This window comes from Triticum aestivum, chromosome 1B (genome assembly GCF_018294505.1).
Source record: "Triticum aestivum cultivar Chinese Spring chromosome 1B, IWGSC CS RefSeq v2.1, whole genome shotgun sequence".
In the NCBI taxonomy this organism is placed as follows: Eukaryota; Viridiplantae; Streptophyta; class Magnoliopsida; order Poales; family Poaceae; genus Triticum; species Triticum aestivum.
In genome coordinates, this window is record NC_057795.1 from 7,576,476 (window position 1) to 7,603,918 (window position 27,443).

Consider the following 27,443-nt stretch of genomic DNA (forward strand, 5'->3'; position numbering starts at 1 on the left):
CGATGTCACTTTTATGGAACACATGGAAGAGGCGCTTGATGTCGGGGGAGACGGAGGCCCAGGCGACCAGTAGAAGATGAGGTCGAGACTACCAGGGCTTCCATTAAGTTTTTCGCGTGAGTTGTGCTGCTACCATTTCATCTACTATCGTCACACTGTAAAGCACAAAATACCGAAGTTGTTGATTGCTTGGCAGCAACACAATAATCCTCATGGCAGAGGAGTTCATAACATGATGGGACCCTTAAATTCACAGGGACATGTCATGTCTTAAAAAATAGTTGGACTAGTTAGATTCATACATATATGTGAAGACAACAAGCTTAGTCATTATAATATTTCTGTTTGGCCGGCTTTGCAAGACATATAGTTTTGTTTTGTTATATCTGATAGATTATCTAGAGCATATACTCAAATGAACTAGCCACTTGCTATGATTTTGGATCAAAATTTTCCTGTAGTTGCATTGTTACTATTTCTTCTACTACTGCTCACACTATGAAGCACAATATACTAAAATGACTAATTGCTTGGCACTAGCACGATTATCCTCATGGTATGGGAGTGGTTAACAAGATGGACGGCTAAATCGACGAGGACATGGAATGCCATAAATGATTCATTGGAGTAGTTGAATTCACAAATAAGAACACAAGTGTAGTCATTCTATTCCTTTTGTTTGACAGGCCTTACAAGAAACATTTAGTTTTGTATTTGTTGCATCAAATATAGTACCAGTGCGTATACTCAAATTAATGAGCTTTTTGATATGTATGATTTTCAATTAATTTTTTTTTTGTGAGTCGTGTTGCTACCATCTCCCTGATACAACTATTGACACTATGTATGACAAAATGCTAAATGGCTATTTGCTTCGCAATGGTGCAGTTATTATTACATTAGAGAAATGACCAATAGGATGGAGCTCCGAGATCTATTAGGACGACCTGGCCTTCCTTAAAGGAACGGAGGAGTAGTTCAATCACAATGTATATGTGAAGACCATGGGCTTAGTCAATTAATTCTTCTTGTTTGACTGACCTTGCATGAAACATAATAGTTTAATAAATGATCCACTTGCTATGATTTTCAGTTAAATTTTTTCACCTAAGATGAGGACAAAGACCCTCTTAAAAGAACGGACGGGGTAGTTTGCTTCCCAAATATATGAGAAGACTAGAAGCTTAGTCATTGTATTCCTTTTCTTTGACTGGTCATGAAAGCTGCATACAGTTTTGCATCTTTTTTTTGTTACATCTGATTGATTACGTAGAGTATATAATCACATAAAGGAGGCAATGCTGTAATTTTCAATGCAGTTTCTTTGTGTTAGTTCTGTTGCTAGATTTTTCTTGTACTAATAATGTTCACACAATGAATACAAAATTCTGAAACTCCTGAACTCCTGCTAGCTTGGCAGCAGCCTATGGTAGAGGATTGGCCGAGAGGATGGAGCCTATATACCTGCATTCACACTTAGGGCTGGTGAATCATGATGGATGAGAAGTTTCGCCGGTCGTGCATTTGCTCTTCCATACCATCTTTCTAGTGGAATGGGAAATGGCTCTGTACATGGAAAACATAGGTCCTGATAACTGCCTCTCTCAATGGTTTGTTATGTCACATTCACCCAAAATAACATCCCTCTAGGCACAATACACAATAAAACCAAGATAAAGCTACAAGCACATTTGGAATTTTCCTTGCATGCTATTACGACGCCCGTGTGATGCTACAGAATTATAAAAACGTATTAAGAGACGTTGATCAGATCTTTTTCGCCAAATTGAAAAGCATTTTTGAACATGATTCGAGACTTTCTCCTGATAATTTGCTCTGGCAGAAGACATATGTGTTCATGAATTTATACACCATTTAGTACCCTAATAAACAGAAAGGAACATTATGCTTGTGAATTCAAATCTTGGCGAGAGCTTAGCATCATGTGCTTGCCCGGGGTTCTACCGGACGGCTCTTGAAAAACACATAGTCATTATATTACTTCTCTTTGATTAGCCTCGGAAGAAGCATAGTCTTATTTTGCATATCATATAGATTATCTGGGGTGTATATCTAAATAGATGACCCACTTGCTAAATTTTCCATTTTTATGTCCTTCGTGCCTTTTGCGTTGCTACCTTTTTTGCCACAAACTTTTCATATCAGGGAGTAGAAAATACTAAGCCATGTAATTCCTGGGACTTGGTCCATTGGCCCCATGTGCTCAAACAACATAATATCATATCATGTGCTCCTGATAGAGAGCCTGCTCTATCTATAGACAGCTAGCGTATAATATATTATCCATACGACCTGAACCGCTAGAAGGTGTGATCATCTAGTAAAAAATATATGGTAGCTCAGACCTATTAAAATATTTAAATAATACAGTTTGTCTAGGAGTTGTTCCAACTCGATCCACACATGTGAATGCCACCAAGTATATGCTCTAGCTTATCCCATTATGCCAAACCTATATGTTATTACGACAGAACCATATCGCTTAGAAAAATTCTATATCAGTTGGAGTACTACTTCCTTTGAACACTGCCAAAAATAATTTCAATAATAAAAGATGCGGATAAGGAATCCCATACAAAATGGTTGGAGTAGGAGTAGTTTGTTTCTAAAATATACGTGAAGACCAGAGGCTTAGTCAAGACTATATTTCTGTTTCGTTATATCTTATTGATTGTCTCTACCATATATGTACATGAAGACTAGAGGCTTAGTCATTTTATTCCTTTTGTTTGACGCACCCTGCAAGAAGCGTAAAGCTTTATACTTCTGTTTTGTTATTTCTGATTGATTGTCTCTAGCATATATTCACATGGGGCCACTAGTTTGTTCATGTGAGTTGTGTTTCTACCATTTCATATACTAATGTTAAAACTGTGAATAACATATACTGAAATTCCAGATTGCTTGGCAGCAACGGAGTTATCCCCATGCAAGGTCGATCATTTGGCTAGGGTGGAGCCCTATATTGGCATTCACACTTAGGGCTGGCCATTCATGATGGTGGAGAACTTGCACCTGTCGTGCATGTTATCAGCGCCAACTGTCAAGTGAATGTAGAAGTGGTTGTAGCACCAAAACTAAAAGCTATAATGGATAAGGGTTCCACGTGCGTATGATGCCAAACACAAGGTCCTGATAACTTCTTCCCTCGATGCGTTGTTCCATAGCATTCACCCAAAATAACATCCCACAACGCATGCCGCAACAAAGAATAAAAACCAGGATCAATAACAATAATTGGAATTTTACTAACATACTAGTAGGGGTGTTGGTGCGCTGCTATGGAAATACATAAAGGTGTTACCGAGACAGTGATCGGATATATTTTTTGTCAAAATGAAATGCCTATTTTAAAAATGATCCAAGTCCTTCGTGCAACAATTCCACTACATGTCATGCATGTATACATCGTTAAGTCCCCTCATAAAGAGAAAAGAATATATGCTAATGTGGCAAAGAGATTCTTCCTCCCGCGACGCTCCCGTGGGCGTCCGGGGGGCCTAACCCTAGCGCCGCCGCCGGTCGCTCCCTCCCCCACTCCCTCCTCCCTTGCCGCCGCCCGAGGGCGCGAGCGGGCGAAGCCCGCCCGTCGCAGGCGGCGGCGGGGCTCTCTCGTCTCCGCGCTCGAGGGGTACGGCGCGGGGCGGATGCCTCAGCCCGGATGCGGCGCTTGGCGCTGGGCGCAGCAGCTCGACGGGGCTCCGGCGTGGGCCGACGGCGGGGCGTGGCGGCGATGCGACGGGCAGCGCGGAGGTGGTGTGGGATGGAGGTCGGTGGTGGCGGCGGCTGCATCCGGTGGCGCGCCCAGATCCGCCTCCGGAGCCGCGGGTCGCGGGCGACCTGGGTCGCGGTCGGCCTCTCCTGCCATGGCTCGTGGGCGGGGGGCGGCGCGGCAGCTGGTGGATGTGTGCGCCGCTGCCCGGTCGGGCCTTTGCGGCTGGTCGGCGTCGTACGGCACGGGAGATCCCTCCGGTGGTCATCCATGGACGTGGCGGCGAGCGCTCTGCTTCCTCTGCTCCGGCCACGGGCCGCTGCCGTGGTCTCGCGCGGGGCCGGACCTATGGCAGGGTGGGGCGAAACTGGTGGTTTCGGGACGGGGAGCTGGTTGGAAGGACTGGAGCTCCGTTGCGGAGCTGCCCATCACTGGCCCAAGTGGTTGCCAGTCGTGGCCGTGGGCCATTCCTCCCCCTCCCCCCTTCCCCATCCTCATGTGTTCTCGGTTCCGGCGTTGCTCGAGGTGGAGGTGGTTGGCCGGCGGTCTCGGAGGCAGTTTGGGTGCGGATTTGCTCAAAGTCTCGGCCTTTGGTGATCATCAGGGCGGTCTGGAGGCAGAGCGGCGGCTCTGGCGGCAGGAGGCGCGTTGGTCGTGGGCTGACCGTGCGGCTCGGGTGCGGGCGGGCAGCCACGGTCGCTTGGGCGGCATGGCTGCGGGTGGTTGGTGGAGCGGGGTTGCGACGGAGAGGTTGGAGCACCGGGGTTCACCACTTGACCAGTCCCGGTACTGGCCGACGGAGGCGGCGTCCGCGGACGCCGTTCCCCTCCCTGCAGGCTTCGTCGTGGTGCTCCCACCGCCTCCTACGCGTCACTCCGGGTGAAAACTTGATCTTCTGGATCAGATGATGACGGCTTTCTACGGTCGTATCCTTCTTGAGGGTGTCGTCTTGGAGTCCCCGCTTTGGTCGTGTCCGGCTCATCACTCCTCGGTTGATTGTTCATCTTCATGGTGGTTATCGGCTTATCATTAGGGTGCTTAGTCGTCGTTGGGGTGATGTGTTCGGTGCTCGGCACCTTTGTATCTCGCCTTGGGTGCGTGCGTTGAGTGTGGTGGTGGAGTGCGTTTGTATCTTACTCACATGTGTTGGTGATGATGCTTTATCTATAAAGCGGGGGAAACCCTTTTTCTTAAAGAGAAAAGAATATTGAGCCCTTTATAAAGAAAATTCATGAGAGCTTTGCATCATGCAGTTGTCCGTGTTATTGTTGGGGGTACTCTTGGACGGCTCATACAAACACCCGGTCGGCAGCAAGGTCAAGAACTATGCCCGCACCTGCCGCTGTGGGCACGACCGTGGAAAATCGGGATTGCATGAGCTCCTGATTTTATTTCAATAGATTAATTAGTAACTATACATTCTCGTTGTACTAGTTCTCAATTTAATCTGAATAGTTGTATTGATCTCCTCCATCCCATCCCCGCACCTCAAATCCTGCCCTGAATAGATAATCACTCGTCAAAAAAATTTATTGCCCCAAAACTGTAAAACCTATGTTGAGATTTTAGACTGCTGATATTTTTTTGTTCTCCAGCATGCATACAAAACTGCATCACAATTCGAAACTGCTATCATATCCTTTCAGAAAGGCTCATTGGGAAATAACATTAAATGAAAGGTGCGTCCATATGGTAGTATTAGTGAACACACATATACTAGCTAGGCATTATGCTCATGGATGCAGCCACTCGCTAATACATATCAGCAGGGAAACAAGGGACAGCATATGGAAACAGTACATGGGTCAATGAAGCATATTTTATTTGTCTTGATGAACATATAGACCAATGTAAACTAAAAGAAGCATTTGTCTTGATGAACAAATTTTATCCGCTCGCAGCAGAACACCAACCGTCGCCAATGAAGAATAGCGTAGATTGGAGTGAACCTACTTGAAGACACATGAGCGTAGATGAATTACAACCAGATTCAAGCAAATCCACCAAGGACAGATCCGCCGGTGACACACCTCCACATGCCCACCGATGATGCTAGGCACACCATCAGGACGGGGGCTAGGTGGGGAGAACCTTATTCCATCTTCAGAAAGCCGCCGTCATCTCGTCTTCCGGAGCAGGAAATAAACCCTAACAAAACGCAAAGAAACAACTGAAAACAGAGCCGAGATCCACCGCGCAGCCATCGCCCTAAGGCCACTGGAGACGAGGCGGACCAATCGCAGTGCCGGTGGGAGGCAGGGGAACCCTAGACATTTCTTGGGGAGGAGGCAACCCGCTTGGGTATGAGAAATTGGCAACTAAAAGAATAATTGATCAGGCAGAATCTACTATGTACCAAAAACTAACAAAATCATGGGTCGTTAGGTTCTCTCCTAAAAATGGTCGGATATATTATACACCAATAATGAACACCATGGCTCTTTTTGTATCCGGTGGCCTTAATCTGTTCTTCAAGGCATGTGTTGTATCTATTTGTTTCGGACAATACAATCAAAGAGGGTTTGCAAGTTGCTGAGGATAATATGTCTAGCTATATGATATCCAAAATAGCACTTCATGGTTTGGTAATGTGTCACTTTCAAAGACTGATGGGCCTGGTCATATTTGAGGAAGACAATGACAAATAAAATCTTGGTCTTAGTCCTCTATATAGTTTGTCTTCAAGGCATGATGTATTAATTTGCCAAGCAATAAAAATTAAAACGCGATAGCATATTTCCTCAAAAGTCTCTATCTTGGCAAAATAAGAAATAGAAAACGACGCATGACCTTTCTTCTTTCTGAGGGCTGATACATGTACATGATATTGTTCCGCCCCACAAGTATAGTCTATCCAAATAAAAAGGTCGGCCGAAGAAAATGAAAAAAAAAAGACGAACACATTTGCTGGTCCTTAAGGGTATGGAACCAACATGCTAGTCCTCCAGCACTATAAATAGCACCCCTAGACTCTTGAGTATCTCTCACACAGCCAACAACAGAGCAAAGAGTCAATTTATTGTAGACACCTCCTACCATCTTTGTGGGAGCCAAAATCTTAGCCATGGGCCGTCCTAGCCGTGTCCTTCCCATCATTTTGGTCCTGCATTTCATTCTATCCATGGCCAGTCCATCCCTTTCTTGCGTTATTCCTTGTGAGTCTGAGATAAACTTGCGCTTATACTTGCACCAAATCGCTGCTGGATCGGGCACCAACCAGGTAGCAATTGTCGCATCCAACCAACCAGCCGGGTTTGGTACGACTGCTGTTAACGACTGGACTGTGATTGATGGACCAAACCCCGGTACTGCCACCATTGTTGCCCGTACCAAAGGCATGCATGTGCAGGCTGATGTAGGCGGTCCAGGCTGGTTCAACTACTTCAGCATGGTGTTTGAGGACGCCAGGTAATTTATACTGTTGGACTAGAAGTTCTAGTTTTCTCAGTTACCAAGATCTCATATACTAAAGATTGTCTGGTTTTATATGATACGTGATGTGTTACTCTCCAAAACCATATCAGGCGCCGTGGATCGTCATTTGAAGTAATGGGGATGAACAGAGCTCAAGAAGGCGAGATGGCCATTATTGGTGGGACTGGAGAGTTTGCTATGGCACGTGGGACCATCAAGTATAGAGCACTCGCCAACCCCCCTCCAGGCCAAAGTATTAAAGAACTCAATATTCATGCATTCTACGTCAAACCAGCTGTAAGTAGACATGTTTAATTGGCTACTTAATTTGTATGTATTTGCTTTGTTGTTTCTAGTGTATCTATCTAGTTCAACATGATATCGTGATACCAACATAGTTCGGGTCATGTAACAAAAGGGCATTTAAATTGCACAGCTATCTAGTTCACTAAGAAAGCTAGTTTGAGTCATCCAGATAAAAATTATGAATCGCTGTTATTCCTTGATAAACCTCAATATTAGTACCTTAATGCCTAGATTCTTAATAAATGTAGCAATGCTGATATTACCGGGGATTCCTTTTCTTTTTCCAGGGCACTATAGCTGGCCCCACAATCCAGTGATATGTTTGAAAACTACGTGGACAACCACGATGGGTAGCTGTGGAAGGAGCTTTGCAATGAGCTTGTCAGTGTTTTCATTTTCAAATAAACCATGGATTTCTAGCTCGTGATATTCCATCAATCCAAAGATCCATGTCCGACCGTTTGTTGTTGTTTTAAGATGTATGTTTGGGATCATGTCTTATCGGTGTGTATCAGAATAAAGAAGTTTGGTTTGTGTAGTGAATTTTTAATATGAAGAATATTACTCCCGTTGTGTGAATCTTTACTTATTTCACACTTACAGTTGAACTACATTGACGACCTATAGTATGTCGGAAATTGGTCTAATTACTCAGTTAAACACAAGAGAACAAATTATGGCATGATCCCTTTAGTAACCATCAATGATTAAAGGAAAAGCAGGCATTATCCTTGATTAATCATAGCTAATTAATTCTTAACAGCATTCACCTATACCTCATGAGGATTACATACAAGCGAACTCATGCGTACATTTATGAGGCTAGTAGTATTTTTATTCTATGCCATTTGTTAATGCTAGTACATGAATTCAGTTTAATAACACTATTAAACATATGTATCTTGTGTATGTACCATTGTAACTGAGCCTTATTGTATCAGAGTCCCTGGAGTTTACCAGACCAACAGGTAACCTAAGATATCGCCAAGGTTAACTTAAGAAGTGAAGCACGTCACAAAAACAAGCGCCGAGATCCTAAGCCTTTAAGAGCCAACATAAATGGCTCATAAATTGTCAAAAAGAACTCAATTGATCTAAACCTTAGGAAAACTTAAAATTCATAGCACACGTCTGCTGTATAGACTAGCCGCTAACCTGACATCTCACCAAACCAATCTTAAAAAGTGAGGCATGTCACCAAAGTTAACTTCGAGATCGTAAGCCTTTGAGAATCGAACAACATTGGCCTAGTCTTATACGTACTTGCACACTTTCTGATTGAAAGTAATTCATGAAGGCCATGTAAAAGAAACAGGTTCTGCCGTTTGTTGTTGTTTTAAGATGTCTGTTTGGTTTTGTGTTTGGGATCATGTCTTATTATGTATCAGAAATAAAGAAGTTTGTTTGGTGTAGTAAATTTATAATATGAAGACTCTTTCTCCCGCAATGTGGATCTTTACGTATTTCACACTTCCAGTTGAACTAATGAAACACCCAACAATATTGTCACCAACAAATTAAATGAGGAGAGAAAACAGAAATTAAATAGAAAAGAAGAAAACATAAACCAGTCACTATCTCTTTCATATCAGACATGGAGTTTTTGGTACCGTGTGCACATGCACCCGTATGGGTGAACAGTAAAATGAAGAAAAATAGCAAATAAATTCAAAACATTCTGCATTTTTTTGAACCATTTTGAAACTCTCCAGCCCATTTCCTTTTGAACTTGACGTGGCCTCATTTGAAAACAGAGATGAAGATCGGTCAACAAGGTAATCATGTTGAAACAAGGAAAAGCATTTTTTTAGCTTCAGCTGCACTTCTGAGTGGTCGATCAAAAAGACTGTTTTTGATTGCATCGTCCTATGATATGGAACCTTGTACAAGTTGTTAGTCGAAGATTAGCAGATTGGGGGGGAAATCATATTCAAAGGAAATGGGTGCAAGTGATTCAGATATCTAGGCTAACTGCTGACCCCTGCCTGTTGGAGACACCTGCCCAAAGGACCATCAGCGAACAAAATCTCGGTCGAGAGCAGGCAGTCAGGCTACACCACAGGCCCAACAATTCTCGTTCGAGAGCGACTGTGGTACAGTTCAGTTGTAGAAGCCATTCCATCATCTAGCAGTAGCAGAGCAGCCATCAGGGGAGCCTAGTGTACAAGAAATTCACAGCATCCTTCTGCAAGATTCCAAACTGCAGAATTATTGTACGTAAATGCATGTCCCAACATCCTTCTGCGTCATTATTCAGAATGAAGCAAAGTCAGTTCTAGCTGAAACTCTCAAACAACAACAACAACATCCCACTTCTGAAACAGCAACAACATCCCACTTCTGTTTCTTCCTCGCCTTCAACAGCCAAACCTGTCTCTTCCAGCGATGCCGGAAAAACACTTTCCTTCTCCTGATCACACGGGTGGGGATAACCAACCTCTTGGCAAAACACTTGAGCACCACTCCATTTACATAATGTCCACAGGAAATGATTAGAGAACTAATCAGGTTAGCAAGCAACTACAAGCTACTGTTGACTAGAAACAGTATCCACATGCATGCATATAATCTGATCTACTCTACAGGAGTGGATGCTAATTAAGCTACTAACAGAGCAGGAGGTGCTTCAGGTTAATTAACTGAAGAAACAAGGATACAATCTAACATTAACTAGCTGCTAGTACAGGCATAGCAGAGACACAGGGCTCTCGGGTGGCAATGGTCTCCGGCGGCAGCCTCCCACATCCCAGGGCGGCGGCGAGGGCGAGTTGTGGAGAATAATATTAGAAACAATACTACAGAAGCAGAGCACTGACTGGCGCTACAGGAGGAGGCTGCAAAGATAATAAACACTTGAAGAAAAATCCCTGGGAAGACGCCGTTTACCCTGCTAAATTTCTGTATGCAAACCGTAAACTATAGCCGTTTACCTAGGCCCAAATTCGCCTGGCCAGAAGTAGTCAAACTATAACTCTCAATCACGCCATCAGTAAGTTCTACTGCTAAATTACACAAGAGTGAAACAGAGTCAGTTCTGAATAGCAACATTCCATTGCTAAAACAGCTCATGAAATAGATTGCCATTCAATTAAAGTATGCAAGAGCCAAGCAAAAACTCACCTACCATGCCCAAAGGCTTTTCTTCCGCGGCCAAACATTTTTGGCAAAGCAAAAACGAAAAAGAATTCATCTCAGTTTGGCGATTGGCTGAGCAAAAAATGACCGGCGTGATTTACGAAGATCGGATCGAGGCAATCCAGAGGCGATCGGCGGAGGGAGACGGGAAGTGCAGCTCCCCGGCGGTATTATTGGAGCCAAAGTGCGCTGGTGAGGAAGGCAGCGTGCGGGGAGACCACCGCAAGGTAGGAGACCCGCTGGAAAAAGGGGATTCATGGAGAAAAATGAGGGACAAAATCCATAGAAAAAAGTATACATAACCCCCTAAAGTATCACGTTTCGGCCACATCACCCCCTCACCTCTAAAACCATATTCTTAATCCCCTGAAGTTTCTACAACCGGACAAAACACCCCCTAAGCCTGTTTTAAGCGGTTTCCGTGCGCGGTATTGTCTATCCAGCAGTCAAAGACCAGTCAATGGCTATGCGCAGCCGTGGACGCGGCACAGTGTGCCGTGGAGTTGTTCGGCTCACCGGCCAAGGGCCGGCCTCGAGAGTACGCGCCCTCGCGGAACCCTGGTGCAGGAACTGGTTGCAGAAGCAAGTGGCAGTTAGTAATCCTCGATGAGTGGCTCCTGGTGATGCTGGCCGCGTCTTCGCCGGCGAGGGGGATTGCCATCTACGAGAGCGGTCTGTTAGCATAATCTTGAAAGTTAGGTTTGTTTCTGTTGCCTGGTAGTAACGTACACAAGTTGGAAAGTGATCTATTTGTGTCCGGCTAGTAGTACTAGTTAAGCTCACGTTAGGAGTTAGTAGTCCGGTTAGTCTACGTAGTGTCCAGTCCGTGTCATGCTAGGTTAGTAGTCAAAAGTACGAAAAGGATAGTAAGTCCGTATAGGGCAGGGTCTGGTTGGTCGGCTGGAAGCTGTGTATATATATACATAGCCAGGTCACGAGATTTGTAACGCCGTATGAAGAAAAGGAGAAAATAAAAAGAGGGAAAAGAGAGGCACGACACGTGCGTTTGGCAAAAGTTTTCGTGTGTGTGAGTTTATCGTGATTTGATGTGATCGATCCTGAGGGCGCAGTTCCAACAATTGGTATCAGAGCAAGGTTCAGGAGTCGAGCGCTTGCCCCGGGGTGGCGACCTACTAGCGCCTCGGGGCGGGCAATGAAGTCGCTGGGTGGTGCAGCGACGCAGAGGATCAAGCAATCATCGTTCGGCGGAGCGACAAGGAGGGAGGCAGTAGGCTGTCGTCGGCATAGTGATGGAAGATGATCGTTGATGGGAGCGGTGGTGCCGAGGTGCGGCACTGGAGCTCATGAAGATCATCGTCTGGGCGAGTCGGATGAGTCAAGGAGTCGTGCGAGTTTGCACAGTCAGTCGTCGTCGTGTCCAAGTGCTCGTCTTGGTGATGATTCGTTGAAGTGGAAGCGGTGTGCACGGTGTTCCGTGAGTCATGTCCATGTCCTTGTGGAGCGTCTTGGTTGCGGCCAGCATGGGTTCGGTGTGATGCCGAAGGCGGACGGTGGTAGGTGAAATCATCATAAAGCGAGGAGGTGTGCGAGCAGTGAAGAGTGGATCTGCTGCGAGCAAGTACAAGGAGTATGGTGCGGACCGAGTGCAAGGCAGCGGCCAAGCAATGGCGGTGGCACAACATGGCAGAGCAAGGAGGCACTGCATGTTTCCAAGCGGGTGATATTCAGTGTACTGATATGACAGTTGAAGATCAAGCTTGACGTGCAGTGGGACAGTGACCAGTTAAGTTGAACGACGTGAAGACTGATGATGCGTCCAGTCTTGCACGTTGCACGTGTAGACGTGAAGACTGATGATGCGTCCGGATCATGCGTCAGATTTTAGATCGTCAAGTCGTGGATCTCCAACGAGTCAAGATGAGAAGGAGCATGAGGAAGATGACAAGTCAAGATTAGGGAAAGATTGTTAGCATAATTTAGAAAGTTAGGTTTGTTTCTGTTGCCTGGTAGTAACGTACACAAGTTGAAAAGCGATCTATTTGTGTCCGGCTAGTAGTACTAGTTAAGCTTACGTTAGGAGTTAGTAGTCCCGTTAGTCGTAAGTGTCCAGTCCGTGTCATGCTAGGTTAGTAGTCAAAAGTACGAAAAGGATAGTAAGTCCGTATAGGGCAGGGTCTGGTTGGTCGGCTGGAAGCTGTGTATATATATACATAGCCAGGTCACGAGATTTGTAACGCCGTGTGAAGAAAAGGAGAAAATAAAAAGAGGGAAAAGAGAGGCACGACACGTGTCTTTGGCAAAAGTTTTCGTGTGTGTGAGTTTATCATGATTTGATGTGATCGATCCTGAGGGTGCAGTTCCAACACGGTCAGCGGTGAGGGCGGGGGCTTGCGTTTGGACAATGGCGGTATAAACTGGCGCGCGGTCGGGGGCGAGGTGCACCGCGGCGACCTTCAGCCACTCCGGTCCCAGGTCTGGCTGCGGGGCAAGGCCGAGAGGACCATGTCCAGCAGCAGTGGCCACGGCGTCAAACTCCAGCGCCGATGCGACACGCGGGTTCTCGTGTGTATTTCCAGCCGAAGCGATCGAATCGATCAGCTTCCGTGTACGTGTGCGTCAAGCTGGTTGAATTGATCAGTTAGCTAGTTCATGCAAGTGAATTCTTCAGGCAACCAAAGCCAACTTTGGGTACGCACGTTACGTATACGGATAACAGCACCTGCCTGTTAGGCATCGGGAAACGCTAGTCGAAATGTATGCGATGAGTTGGGCCTATGCCAACAGCGGCCACTGGCGCGGCATCGTTCGTTGACACGGGCAACCTTGTGAACCTCGCCCCCGTGGAGTCGGGGTGTGAGCCCAAGATGGTGATCACCAGTTCACGACCTACGTCGGGCTGAACCGGTGCCATGTCGTCGGCGTCATCCACGAGACGGGGTCACACAATGCCGCATCCATTTACTCCGCAAGAACGTTCTACTCTTCATCGTATCCGACAAGATCGACGAGGCCTGACTGCAGTGCGCCGAGACGCTGCTCCGCCTGCACGGCGCTTGTGGCGAAGCACACCACTACGCATGCATGAAGCTTCCAAGGGCACCACGTCATCTACAGTGAGTTGCTGCTACAGGTGCCCCAGCGCCGGCCCGGCGGTGGACAAGGATTCAAGGAGACGCTGGACATGTCCTCTCTCCGGACATAGAAGGCACTGAACACGTACACATACGGGATATAGGCGGAGCCAGGTGTCCACGTCAGCAAAACCACCTGTGAAAACAACTTAAGATGGTCGGGCGGGTGTTTTGTCCGGTTTTAGAAACTTCAGGGGATTAAAAATCCGGTTTTAGAGTTGAGAGGGTGATGTGGCCGAAACGTGATACTTTAGGGGGTTATGTATACTTTTTTCTTCAGAAATTAGACCAAGATAAATGTGGAGTTGGCGGCTCAACACTCCATAAGGCCTTCCACAACGTAGCCGGTGCCAAATACATCAAAGGCAGCCACCTCATCACCGGTGCCTAAAATTGCTTTTCAGGCATCGATCTCACAGCGTAGGGCTTTGGCAGGAAAAAGATTCTGGGACCCATATGATAAACAAGTACACCACACTGCTGTGTATTGAGCAAAGAGAGAGAAGACATTTGCTGTTTAAAGTTGAGAGTTAATAGTATTTTATTGGCTGGAGGAATTGGGCATCGGTGCTCCTACTTGCTCCGATGCCATGAAATTTTGTTGGGGCACCGGCCTCACAACGTGAGGGCACCGACTATCGGAGCCAGAAGTCAATTTGGTACCTCTTTTGGCCTACATAATGGAAGGCCTAAGACTGTAACAGGTTGTCCCAGTGTCCCAGTCTTTATGACTTAGATCAAGAAAATGTAGAACTAAAATATTAGTGGTTAGGATCATATTTACAATGTGGGAACTTGGTACGCTCGCTCCAACATGCCTAGTGAAATGTGTACTCTGATGCACATATGAAATAGGGAAAGTAGTGGCTGCACCCATCTTCGGTGCACCCATGCAATAAAATATGGAAAAACATTTCAAAAAATTCTGAAACTTTCTGGGAATGATCATCAACAAATATTATGAGTGCTTGCAAAGTTTGATGATCAAATAACATTCGAGGAGCTCCGTACAAAAAAGATAAATTACAAAATCTGGTCAAATAGTGCACTTATATTTTGACTAATTTTCAGAGATTTTGTCTTTTTTGTACAGAACTCCTCGAATGTTATTAGACCACCAAACTTTGCAATCGCCCATAGCATTTGTTGAAGATCATTCTCACAAGTTTCGGATTTTTTTTTTGAAATATTTTACTATGTTTTCTTGCGTGGGTGCACCGAGCTGGATGTAGAAAAGCCACTCCCTACGAAATATGACTGGTACAAAACAAAAAAACACTGAGATTATACGGATGATTGGACGTTGTGACTAACTTGGGTGTCGCTCCGGTCAACTGAGTCAACGGACTTCCCACTAGTAGAAAAAGGATCAAACGTGAAGCACATTAGTGCCGGTTTGTAAAAAACCCGGCACTAATGTGATCAATAGTGCCGGTTCGAATGGCTATGCATTAGTGCCGGTTCGTAATGAACCTTTAGTACCGGTTCGTGCCATGAACCGGTACTAAAGGGGTGGTGGCAGGCTGGCGTTAGGCCAGGGCCCCACGAACCCTTTAGTGACGGTTTGTGACACAAACCGGTACTAAAGGTCTAACCTATAGTACCGGTTTGCGTCACCAACCGGCACTACAGAGTCTTAACCTATAGTCCCGGTTGAAGACACAAACCGGCACTATGGGGCAATTTTCAAACTCTACCCCCCCCCCCTATCGCCATTTCAGTTTTGAAAAATCAAAAGAAAATGATAAAAACTTCAGAAAATAAAATCTTTCGAGAGGTAGTTATATTACTACATCTACTAGTTAGGAAAATTTGAAAACTTAAATTTGAACATGTTTTGCAAAAAGTGTAGGGAAAATGTAAAACGGCTATAACTTTTGCATACGATGTCGGAAAAAACGTATACTATATTAAAAAATTCAGCACGAAAATCCGCATCCGATGGAGACCGCCTACAGCCTGTTTGGAATTTTTTAGAGTCCTCAAATTCCAAAAGGAAAAAAAGATATGGTCAAATTTCAGTTTTTCTAAAAAAAATTGGTTAAATCTGGTCAAACTACTTATTCAAGAAGTATTAATGTTACTACATAATTATACAAGAATATTAGTGTTACTAAATAATTATTTTAATTTTTTGAATTTTGGTTAAATATGGTCAAACTATGGTCAAACTGTGGTCAAACTATGGTCAAACTTATTCAAGAAATATTAGTGTTACTAAATAATTACTGTTTTTTAGAATAATAGTTTCAAACTCAAACGGTGAAATGTGTGACTTCATGCTCAAGCTAAACTCCTGAGGGTTAATAGGATTAACATCTTACTATTGTCAGTAAAACAACAAGTGCAGACTTGGAAACGAAGGAGAATAGAATCCGAAAGTTAAGCGTGCTCGGGGATTAGAGACTAAATTATCAAATAATTCAGAAAAATTAAAAATCGCAAAAAAATCAAAAAAAAATTTCAAAATTTTCAAAAAAAAAAATAAAAAAACCTTTAGTACCGGTTGGTAACACCAACCGGTACTAAAGGTCCCCCATACCAGGGCGTGAGCTCACGCCATGTGGTGGCACTTTAGCGCCGGTTCGTGCCGAACCGGTACTAAGGGGGGGGGGGCTTTAGTGCCCACACTTTAGTGCCGGTTCCATAACCGGCACTAAAGGCCCTTACAAACCGGTTTTAAAGCTCCGTTTTCTACTAGTGTCCTAAGAGCTTTCTTCTCTGAGATCGAAACTTCCTAAGAGCTTTTGATTCAACCTCCACGCTAACTAACTGCTTCCCCTCCACCTGTATAGCGGGCGCAGGAGAAACTTAGATGAGTATTTGAAGTGACATCCACATAGAGCGCAAAGCTATTCAGCAGCTAGAAAAGCCTCAAATGTACTCACATCACATCCAGATTAATGCAGGTTGATTGTAAATGGGTGTGCCCCTTAAATTCGCGTGAATCGAAGTGGACCGATACCTTGTGTAGATGGGGGATTGGGGAGGACGGAGTGGCTGCTGACGACGTGCCCGACGGAGGAGCTCGGAGACCTTCTTGCCGAGACCATCTGCGAGAGGAAGTAAGAACAGGGTCAGCAGCGGTGGGGCCTTGGAGGATGTGGAGGGTGGGAGGGAGACTGGCACCGACGACGCGGACGGATGGCGAGCGGCCCTGGCTGCCCCGGCGAGCGGCCGCGGCACAAGGAAGGGAGTGGAAGACGCAGATTGGCAACGTGTGGGCTGGGCTTGTGACGTTGGGGTCTCAGAAAACATAGCCCAGTTCGAATCTAGTGGTCTCAGAAAACATAGCCCAACATAAAACCAGCGCTTGTGTTGGGCCTAATCGCTAAATCCAGGCTGTGGGCCTCCCCTTGCGCTCTCTCTCTCTCTCTCAAAAAAAAGCTATCATTTCCGTCAAAGAGAGAAGGGGTAGTCTAGCCTTCTCGCCGCCAAGAGATCGAGGAACCCCGTGGTTGTTCCATAGTTTTGAATAGCATGTAGATTAGGTTTTCTTTGTTAGTTTTATGTGTTCTTAGCGGCAATGGCTTGATGATGAAGGAAATGGCACACGGAGTGATGATGGTCTCTCGGCTCCATTTCTGTTCTAATTAGGCACTCTTTGTTAACCTTGGAGAGCTAGTGGTGTTTTGGTTCCTCAGATTTCTATCGCATCAATATCGTTCTTTGGAATTGGGTTGTGAGCCAACTAAAATGGGTTTGTCCAGCGGCACGTAGGACATAAGAGAAGAGTGTAGCACTAGGCTAAGAAGGATATCGAACATAACATAATTGGGCGTTTTCTTTTCTTCTCACCAACCTTCCCCGCCTAGTCCATCATGTCTCCTTCTTGCTCAAGGTGTATTGCGTTTCGACAAACATATTGTATCCACCTCACGTCCTGGGAAATCGCTGTCGGTGACTTTCATCCTATCATGATAACAACATTTTCTTTCAAGAACCCGCCTTCCTTGAATTTTATACCAAGTATATAATTGCCGATGTCAAAACTGATTGCATGACCCGGTACAACTCTTCTGTACAAGAATGAACAGTTCACATAAATTGCATGACCCAGTATCACTTTACTGTTCAAGAACACCACCTTCAGCTCCTCATTTGCAAACTTAGGACCCATTTGGACCACATAAATATCACTATATGTTTGCTGCATTTCACATGAAACCATGATTTGTACAGAAAGAATTACACTGTTTCATCCTCGTTACTATACAACATTAATTAGATCACCAGAACCTCCCACTGCCCTTTTTTTTGGAAAAATACACAGAATACTAATTGACCTTAAAGAATAAAGGAAGCCATATGTTGCTGCATGAGCAAGAAAAGTAGTCTTCATTTCAAAAAGAAGCCGAAAGTGCTAGAGTGAAAAATATTATAAGTACGGAAGCTGGATATCACCGGCAAGGTGGAGAAGTGGGAGAAAAATGGTCAAATGCGGTTATCAATCTTTTGATATGCAAGCAAGTAAGCGAGCGGGTGTTTGAACTATCTTTATGTGATCAGAACAAATCCATGTCCAATCATTAGTCTTAATAACATCTTCACAGTACTAGGGACTCCCGCATACTAAGAGCGCTTAATAATTTTATAATCAGGTGGAGACATTTTTCATTACCTGCAAATAATAAATGAGTACGAATGACGAGATTTTATTTCATTTTCTTTGCAACTTAACCATATATATTCTACCATAACTACAAGCACCAAACATCAGAGTGCCAACAAAGTGAAGACCGAACGTTTAAACAAAACTGCTTTCAACCTCGAGTAAAAGGAATGTTTCTCTCTCCATGTACCACTCTCTACCGACTACTCCCTACACCAGGAAACTATGAAGTCAGCTGTGACGAGAGAAGCTTAGATGAGGGGCTTGGATGTAAATTCATGTGGAGGAGAACGTGGTAGAGTCGATGGTGCTGAGGACTAGTGTTGTCACTGACACATTCATTCAGACTTGGCACATGACCATAAAATCCATTGTAACTAAGCAGCAGCCGTGTAGGGATGTTATCCCAAGAGCTACCAAGCTCACTGCAGCTCTGAACTCCAGTACCATCACTGTAGTCTCCGTGGAATGGCAATCCAACTTCAAGTGGACAAAGCAAGACACGACATTGCCAGTGATTTTCAGCTCATTTTCCCTCCACCCCTTTGACTCTTAGGTTTTTGTTTTCCTCCAATATTTTAGATGGACTGAAGTTAAAGACGTAAACAAATCTGAACACATACCACACTCACTTTAACATCCTGGGGCAATATATATATAGGACTTCTATGCATCTCTAATCTATTTAGCACTTCTTATGAAGCAAATATATCAGGAGCATGTGATTTATCATTCAAGAATCGTTCATCATGACATTTTTAGCATGTGAGTTGACTGCAGAATGGTGTGACCGTACCATTCTACTTGCATGTTTAGTTTCCCATATCTTGCCGAAAACGAAGTGAAGGGAAATATCGTGTGTGGTTGATGGGTACTCACGTCAAATGAATGAGAGATGTCCATAAATGAGTGAGTGGTGGAACGACAATAGCCTTTTCAAACAATAACCTTCATGTAGTCAAAGAACTTATTATGCATGTTACGCTAGTTTCAGTTATACTTACTATCACTTGGCAGGCAAATAAAAACATAGTTCTCCAAAACCATTGCATCATGTAAGAATTGTGTGAAATGGAAATTGATATGATTTAAATTTTCGGGTTCCTTTATTGATCAGCGTATCATAGCAAAGAAACCTAGAAGAAAACATTGGAGAAAGTGAGGCATAAAATGGGAAATTATTAATAGTAGGTGACTGTTGATGTACAAATGCACTCCAGTTCTGAATAAATAGATGGACTTTTTCTTCTTTCTGCTCTTCAATATTTTCTTCTTCTGGAAGATGCTAGCAGTCTTAACATCATGCTGGTCTGAGGAAAAAAAACTCTATTTGTTACATGATTTTTTGTAAATAAAAATAGCAAATGAGCCTACTGCAGCAGGAATCCAGATTCTTATTCTGAATAATGTCATGGTGAGAAACAAAAGGCTTGTTTTTGTGACAATAATATATTCAATGAAAAGAGTACATGAGGCCTGGGTGGAGTAATATAAGTTAATTTGTCACGGATAGGGACTCTTGGATGTCGAAAACACCCTAGAGTTAGAGTCATCGGGGAAAACACTTGAGAGTGCTTACCACACGGTTATAATTAGGATGAGACATCTTTTATTACCAGCATTGAGTTATCTATTTTCTTCCAACTAAATATCTACTCTCCATAACTGCAGCTTCAAACAACAGAGTGCACATAGAATTAGAAGTAAAAGGGCCCATGCGTAATTCATGCCTTTCCAATGTTCATATAGAAAATATCCGTTCTGTCATGGATTTGCGCCTGCATAAATTATTTAAGAAAAATTACGATGATTGTGGTTGTCAAATTGTGATGTCCAAGTGAATGAGAAGAAGAGAGTAAGAGGGTGAGATGTAGAACATAGTAGGTGAGAGTTCAGGCAATTCTCGTTTCATCAATAAGTTACGGAGTATGTGAGATCCATGTGCCCCTGGTAAACACACACACTCTTACAAGTGAGACCCTCGAGTCGAAAAACTCAGTGCACTAGATGATCTTCTTATGGATCACTCCTATGTTGTCTCTTTCTAGCTGTTAGGCCCTTCGTCATCGGTATCCTAATACTCCTCTGCTCCTTATTCCCCTAGACTGGGATCTTGTTCGCCACCATAGCCATGGTAGAGAGCACAGCCTGACACGGACATTGCTCCATTTGGCTTCCTCAAAGTTGTCGTTATGGATATTGTCATGTCTACAAGAAGCAATCGCTTGGCAATTTGTTGCTTCAAAAACATCTACTGGAATCATATGGGGTTAGAGGTGTTCTGGTTGCATGGCAGGTGTTCTCCCCGAAGTTAGATTGGTCACTGAGATTCCTAGTTCCAGTTCCATCAGCATACCCTGCCAAATGGTGAGCTCACATCGCTGTGGTTTTAGAGCTCTTTTTCCTTTCACCTTTTTGACTCTCACATTTTTGTGTTCCTCCAATATCTTAGATGGAATGAAGCTAAAGGCGGAAGCAAATCTGAATGCATATCAGACACTTTGACATCCTAATTAAGGCAGGGGTATATATAAGACTTCTGCACATCTGAATCCCTGTTGGCTCTTCTTATGAAACAAATATATTGTGAGCATGGGATATGTGTTGAGAAGGCCATTCAGGAATCGTTAGTCATGAGAATTTTATCATGTGAGTGGACTACAAAATGAAATGACCATTCTACTTGCATGTTTAGTTTCCAATCTCTTTCCAGAAAAATATCACATGTGAAAAATGGTTGAAGGAAACTCACAATTAAAGATGTATTGCAGTATCTAAACGAGGGAGTGGTTGAACGTCAAATGCATGTGCAAACAGGCTAAACCTGAATGATCCAAGTAACCAACCTTCATGTAGTTATGCATGTCAGAAATTCTCATCATACTCCATCACAAGACTGGGAATTAAGAACAGACAGTTTTCCAAGCTCATTTTTTCGAAAAGGAGGATGACTCCCAGCCTCTGCATCTGGGCGACGCATGCATCCATTTTATTAATTATTCACAAAGACCTTACCAAGTAATACATCAGTAAGTCTGAAACCACCATCTTGACAACATCTGCCGCTACTCCTATCCAATTGTTGAAGGGGTGCCGATTGTCTAAGCCGAATACCAAACAGACCTCGCACAAAAGCCTAACATCTAAAGACGGAACCCTCAACCAAGTCGCGTTGCCGGGTCTGGGGCAGACACCGGTCCGCCGCACTCTCAGAGGCCGCTGCCGCATTCTCCCGCCGATCCATCTTCAGAGCAGGTACAGACGCATCGACCTTGACAGGCCTGCCGTTGACGCCACCAAGGTGCTAGACAACGCCTTCTCCCTACGCTCGTCCATCATGACACATCCGTCGGCCGAGACCGTGCAGCACCACACCGCCGAGACTCCATGTTGTTGATGTGTCACATGGAACGCCGCTCCACAGCTGGAACCATCCACTGATCCCTCAAGCTATGCTCGTTGCATCATGAAAGATGCATGAAATGGATAGACTAATTTTTAGCATATCATAGCAAAGAAACCCGCACAAAATGGGACATTATTAATAGTAAATATGACTGGCGTTGTACAAATGCACACCAGTTCCGAATAAAATGGCCTTTTTCTTCTTTCCGCTCTTCGGTGTTTTCTCCTCTTGAAAGGACCTAGCAGTCAAGATCATCATGGAATAAGGGAATTAATGACACTTACTCCATTTGTTACATCAATTGCTGCAGAAACTCCTAACGGTCTTAAGATCATGAGTAAACTGCACCAAAAATACACCTTCAAGGATGGTCTAACAAAACCAGACTGTAGGACTGATGAGTAACAAAAAATGCTTGGCATTGGCTTGACTAGCCTTTGGTCGGAGAAAAGAGAGCTGATTTTCTAGACCATGATGCACTCGAACCTACGCTCAGCGCGGTCGGATCCATTTCTATTTTCATGGGGATCTGTGCAAGTTAATGTTGTGCAAACCCTATGTGCAAGTTAATCATCAGCTAAAGTGATTCTTGTGCTAGGTCTTGTTCGGGACCCATTTCTTCATAGCATTATAGTATTAAACTGACACACAACCCTAAGCTACAGTGCCAGTCCGGTCCACCAGAAGAACACAAAGACATATTTTTATCCTTTGGTGTCTCTCCTATACTAAGCACCGTACATTCTCATATCTAGATATATATTGTACTATATTTTCAGTCTCAAAAGTGATAAAAAATTGTGTGAAGACCATGATTTTTCTATAAATCGGTGCAGATCTTTTAAAAAAAATTGATCAATTGTGCATGGGAGCTTTTACCAAAACTCCATGAAATATTTACGTTTTTCAGTAGTTTTAGTAAATGAACTTACTGCTACAAAAGCCACAAATGTCAATGGGTACTTCATCGTGAAAAAACGCAAAAATGTAAACAATCTGAGTGTACACAGAACGAGGAACCAGGAATAAAATAAAGCATTGGAGACTGTACTAGAACTCCAGGATGTTGAATTTTTTAACACCTACGAATTCAAACGTAGACTGATTAGCATCTTATAGGTCTCTTGATCACTTGTGCATGGTTCCTGAAACAATTTAATTAGCTCGTATCTCGAAAAGGTTGTCAGAGGATGTATGGCAGTGAGTGTAGGTTCCGGTGTACCATGGTCCCAAGCAACATTTTCGTCGGAGAAAAATACAGAAAAATATGAAGGGTATCTGTGCCCAGTTACTGCCCACCAGTCACATAGTCGCGCAATCACCATGACATCGTTGCAATGTGCCCACCATCAGCGGCTATGTAGCCATATCCTATTGAACCCGAGCACGGCGACTGTTACCGGTGCACCAAAAAGCATTACCGCGTGAGCGTATCTGATTGTTCGGTGGCTTAAAAAGGGGCCGAAAACATGCTGGGCTTGGCTGCAGACTTGCGTAGCTAGCAGAGAGCATCAATAATAATAACACTGGTCTATAAAATAAGATAGGTGGCTCATTGACTGACTACAAGAGGCTGTAAAGAAACACACTGGTACCTCAGCTGAATCAGCTAGCACCAAAAATAACCAAAGGACACAGAATCTTCTTACATAATACTATTCCCTCTGTTCCATAATCGTAGTACTCGGCCGCCCAGTGAAGTGTTACTTACTCTGACAACTTTGCCACCGAACCAAAGTTCAAGGCCAATGTCTTCTCAACCAAATAATGACGCTGAAACCAGATAAATACATGGATAGATTACAAGTGTGAGTATAGATCCCAGTTTCTGCTTAGCATGGGGAAATGTTGAAGCAAAAAACTGGAGCAGAAACTAAAAGTGCAATTCATTCCTCCGCAGACAGACTCACAGTTATCAGCAGCAGAGCACTGCAATTGGCTCTCTTCTCTCGTAGGGCCATCTCATTCAACAAGCGCAGCTCCAACATGATCTTTCTTTGTTCTCCCCTCGTCAACAAAAGAGGCGAGGATGGTCATGACCATGATCTTGGTCTCCAGCATCATTGCAAGGTCATATGGTGGCATAGACATGAGCTGTGGCTGCAGTAGAGGGCCTCAATGCCTGATGGACTCAGTACCACTCAAGACAAACATTGGTAGATGATTAAGCCGGAGACGATACATGTATATTTGTTTTCCTCCAATATTTCAGATAGGCTGCAGCTGGATAAAGAGAGAAGCATATCTGGAAACATATCACATTCACTTTGACATCCTAAGACGGTGGAGTATATATAGGATTTCTATACACATCTTTTTTGTAAGCTTTTTCTAGCAAATAAATAAATAAATTGTGAGCATGGGATATGTCTTCACTCAAGTACTGTTTATCATGTTTTTTGAGTCATCTACATCCTAATTGCATGTTTCGCTTATGATTCCTTGCCGGAAACAAATCGATGGGAAATAACATGTTTTGTTGAAGCCAACTCACATGAAAGGAATGGCAGCAAGTTTGAATGAGTCTCCCGTTCAAGGGAAATTGCATTGCAAACAGATATGTCTTGAATTATCCACGGTAACCAACTTAGAAGTGTAGAAGAACCGGATATGCATGCTATTCTAGTTCCGCTCATATGTACCATCACTCCATGTCCGTTGCATCATGAAAGATGACTGAAATGCGGGAACCGACTCATTTTAGCTATGTTTTCAGCTCCCTTTTGAGGACAGCGTATCATCCGCATGATATGTATGAAGAAATGTATGCCAAAGCTGTTTATCATTTCTTTATCACGTAATTTGATACGGGCGAAACCATTCCTTTTAGTCTTGTAACTATACTGCAGAATCAGATTATATGACCATTCTACTTGCATGTTCTGTTTTGGGGAACAACAAACAGTGAGCATGGGGCATGTGTTGATAAAGCAATTCAAGAACTGTTTATCATGTCTTTTGATCATGTGACTGGACTGCAGAATCATCCGTTACTATCCTACTTGTGTGCTTAGTTAATGATCCCTTGCAAGAAACAAAGTGAAGGCAAGTATTGTGTTTGCTTGAAGGGAACTTGGTCGATTAAAAGAATGGCAAGAAGTTTCTTAACAGCAAGTAGTCGAAAGACTATCACATATGAAAATGGGTTAGTCTTGTTATGATCCACCATACTAACTCCACGTAGTAGATGAATTTATATGCATGTTATGCGAGTTTTGTTTGTAATTAAGTACCGTCACTTGACTAGGAAGCAATAACAGATAATACTCCAAGTACATTTGCGTCAACCCATGTGCTAATTAAGGTAGCAAACACACAAGCATGGACATGCTGAAATAGCAACAGTAAGCATAACATGTAACAAGATCTAAAATAAACTATCTGGGGTAAAAAAATAAAATACTAAATAACATCATAATCAAGCATGCATGTACCGAGACAAGTCATATAGGAGTAGCTTGTACACATGAGGCATAGGGCTGAGATTAGCCTACTGTAAGAGCAAGAGCATACTTAGAGCATCTCCAACAGGCGCGCAAACGCATGGCGCGCTAAAACCTTTTTACAACGCGGAAATAGCGGTCTTTTGCGCATGGCAGGATGCTGGCTCCAGCGGCCACTGTAAATATGGCGCGCGCAAGCAGCTCCAGCAAGCGCGCTAAACTTACCGCGCGTGCGAGCAGTCGACGCTTGCAAATAAGATTTCACATGTACATTTTGATAATATGATGATGTTTCAAACATTAAACAACTATACAAAATAAAGACATAGCAAAGTTCAATTGCACGGCACATCAACAATCATGCCACATCATCATCCAACCAAGATCAAAATCACCCTACCAAATTCATGAAACATAAGTTCACACAAACAAATGGCACATCAACAATCATGCCACATCATCATCGTCCTCCTCTTCTTCCGATTCTTTGTCCTTATCCGAAGATGATTCTTCCTCCTCCTCTTCATCATTGTCATGCGCCGCATCTCCCCGGGCTAGGGTTTGCGCCACCGGCGGTGGCAGCGGCGACGGAGGGGTCACAGGTGTAGGGAGGGGTTGGGGGAATGTCAGCGCGGCTGCCCATCGGGCGAATTCGCCGGCGGCGGCAAGGGTGGGGCGACTAGAGAGGTTGGCGGCGGTGCGGCACGGCGCTCGAGTGTGCATCGGGCGGGAGCGGGCGCACGAGATTAGTGGCGGGGGATGCCGTTTCGCTGCGCGTGCCGAACATTTTATATCGCGCGTGTATTGCGCGTCCGCTGGAGCACCCAGAACGACTGCACGCGCGCAAAAAAGTCAATTTTTCGATCGCGGCGCTAATATCGTGCGCCTGTTGGAGATGCTCTTATAAAATTAGCACAAACGTCAAGCAGCATGGTTAAAGAGCTAATCAAGTTAGCAATCAACCACTAGCAGCATTCGACAAGGTAATCACGTGCAAACAAGAAAAAGGCTTCTATCTTAACTGTGAAAAGAAGGAGGCCCCAAATTATGGAATACAGACAGTTTCTCGTCCGAGCTAGCTAGGTAAATCATCTTCAGAGGAAATGTGGTGCAGGTTATTGAGATGGAGCATCAAGAAGATACATAACACAATGAGCAGACACCCGGCCTCTGCATAATAAGGATGCATACAACCAACATCAACCCACACATATGCGAAATCTCGCCGGCAACAAGCAAAGACATATAAGACCAAAGCTATGAATAGGCGAGGAGAAAAACAAAGCAATCAGATCTAGGATCGACAAAATAGAACAGAGACCATATCCGCACCACTCATCTGACAACACCACGTTCACGACCAGGTTCTTCAACAACAACGATCACATCAAATACGAGGAACACACGCACGCAAAAACTTTTGCCAAAGGGCCCTTGTCATGCCCTCTTTTCTCCACTTAATTGCTTTTCTCCTTTTTCTCAGGTTACAATAAACTCACGGAATAGTTGTGCATATATATATATGCACCAACCGACCCAGGACCTCAAACCGACTTGTACTTGTTCTGCAATCCGAACCGAACACGACTAGTACTTTTACTAAAACATAAACTAAGCCACGTTGCCTCTATTGAAAAAGGCTTTCGCCCCGCTTTATAAATAAAGCAAACCGTCATAGATCATACATACAAGGACTAATCCACACACACACTCAAGTCTCACAACAAGGTACAAAGGTTTTGCTGAGGGCACAACTCAACAAGCCCAGAAATAAAAACCAGAAAAAGCCGGATGAAGAAAGCGCCTAGTATGGTTCCGGCGGGGGCGGCGGGGGTGGGGGTGGCGGACGGACAGCCATCGAGCGGAGGTCGGCGATGAAGGCGGAGATGGCGTTGATAACCCGCAAGTATACGGGGTAGTTGTAGCCTCTTTCGATAAGTAAGAGTGTCGAACCCAACGAGGACCTAAAGGTAGAACAAATACTCTCTCAAGTCCTATCGGCCACTGATACGACTCTACGCACGCTTGACGTTTGCTTTACCTATAACAAGTATGAAACTAGAAGTACTTTGTAGGTGTGCTAGGATAGGTTTGCAAGATAATAAAGAACACATAAACAAAAAATAGGGGTTGTTTAGACAAACATGCAGTAAAGTAAATATAGCGAGTGTGAAAAAGTGGTGGTAGGAGTTGGGAAATTGCCCCTAAGCAATTGACTATATTACTAGACCGGTAATCACTATGGCAATTCTATTTGAGGGAGAGGCATAAGCTAACATACTTTCACTACTTGGATCATATG

The 27,443-nt window shown here is 44.1% G+C and overlaps 1 protein-coding gene across 1 annotated transcript; it reads left to right on the forward strand.

The window, feature by feature from the left end:
- Nucleotides 1-6,719: 6,719 nt before the first annotated feature.
- LOC123083742 (dirigent protein 15) lies at nt 6,720-8,021 on the forward strand. The gene is made up of 3 exons (XM_044505689.1): nt 6,720-7,141; nt 7,258-7,444; nt 7,741-8,021. The coding sequence occupies exons 1-3, from the start codon at nt 6,798-6,800 to the stop codon at nt 7,768-7,770; spliced, it is 561 nt and encodes a 186-aa protein (XP_044361624.1). The 5' UTR covers nt 6,720-6,797; the 3' UTR covers nt 7,771-8,021.
- The last annotated feature ends 19,422 nt before the right edge of the window (nt 8,022-27,443 follow it).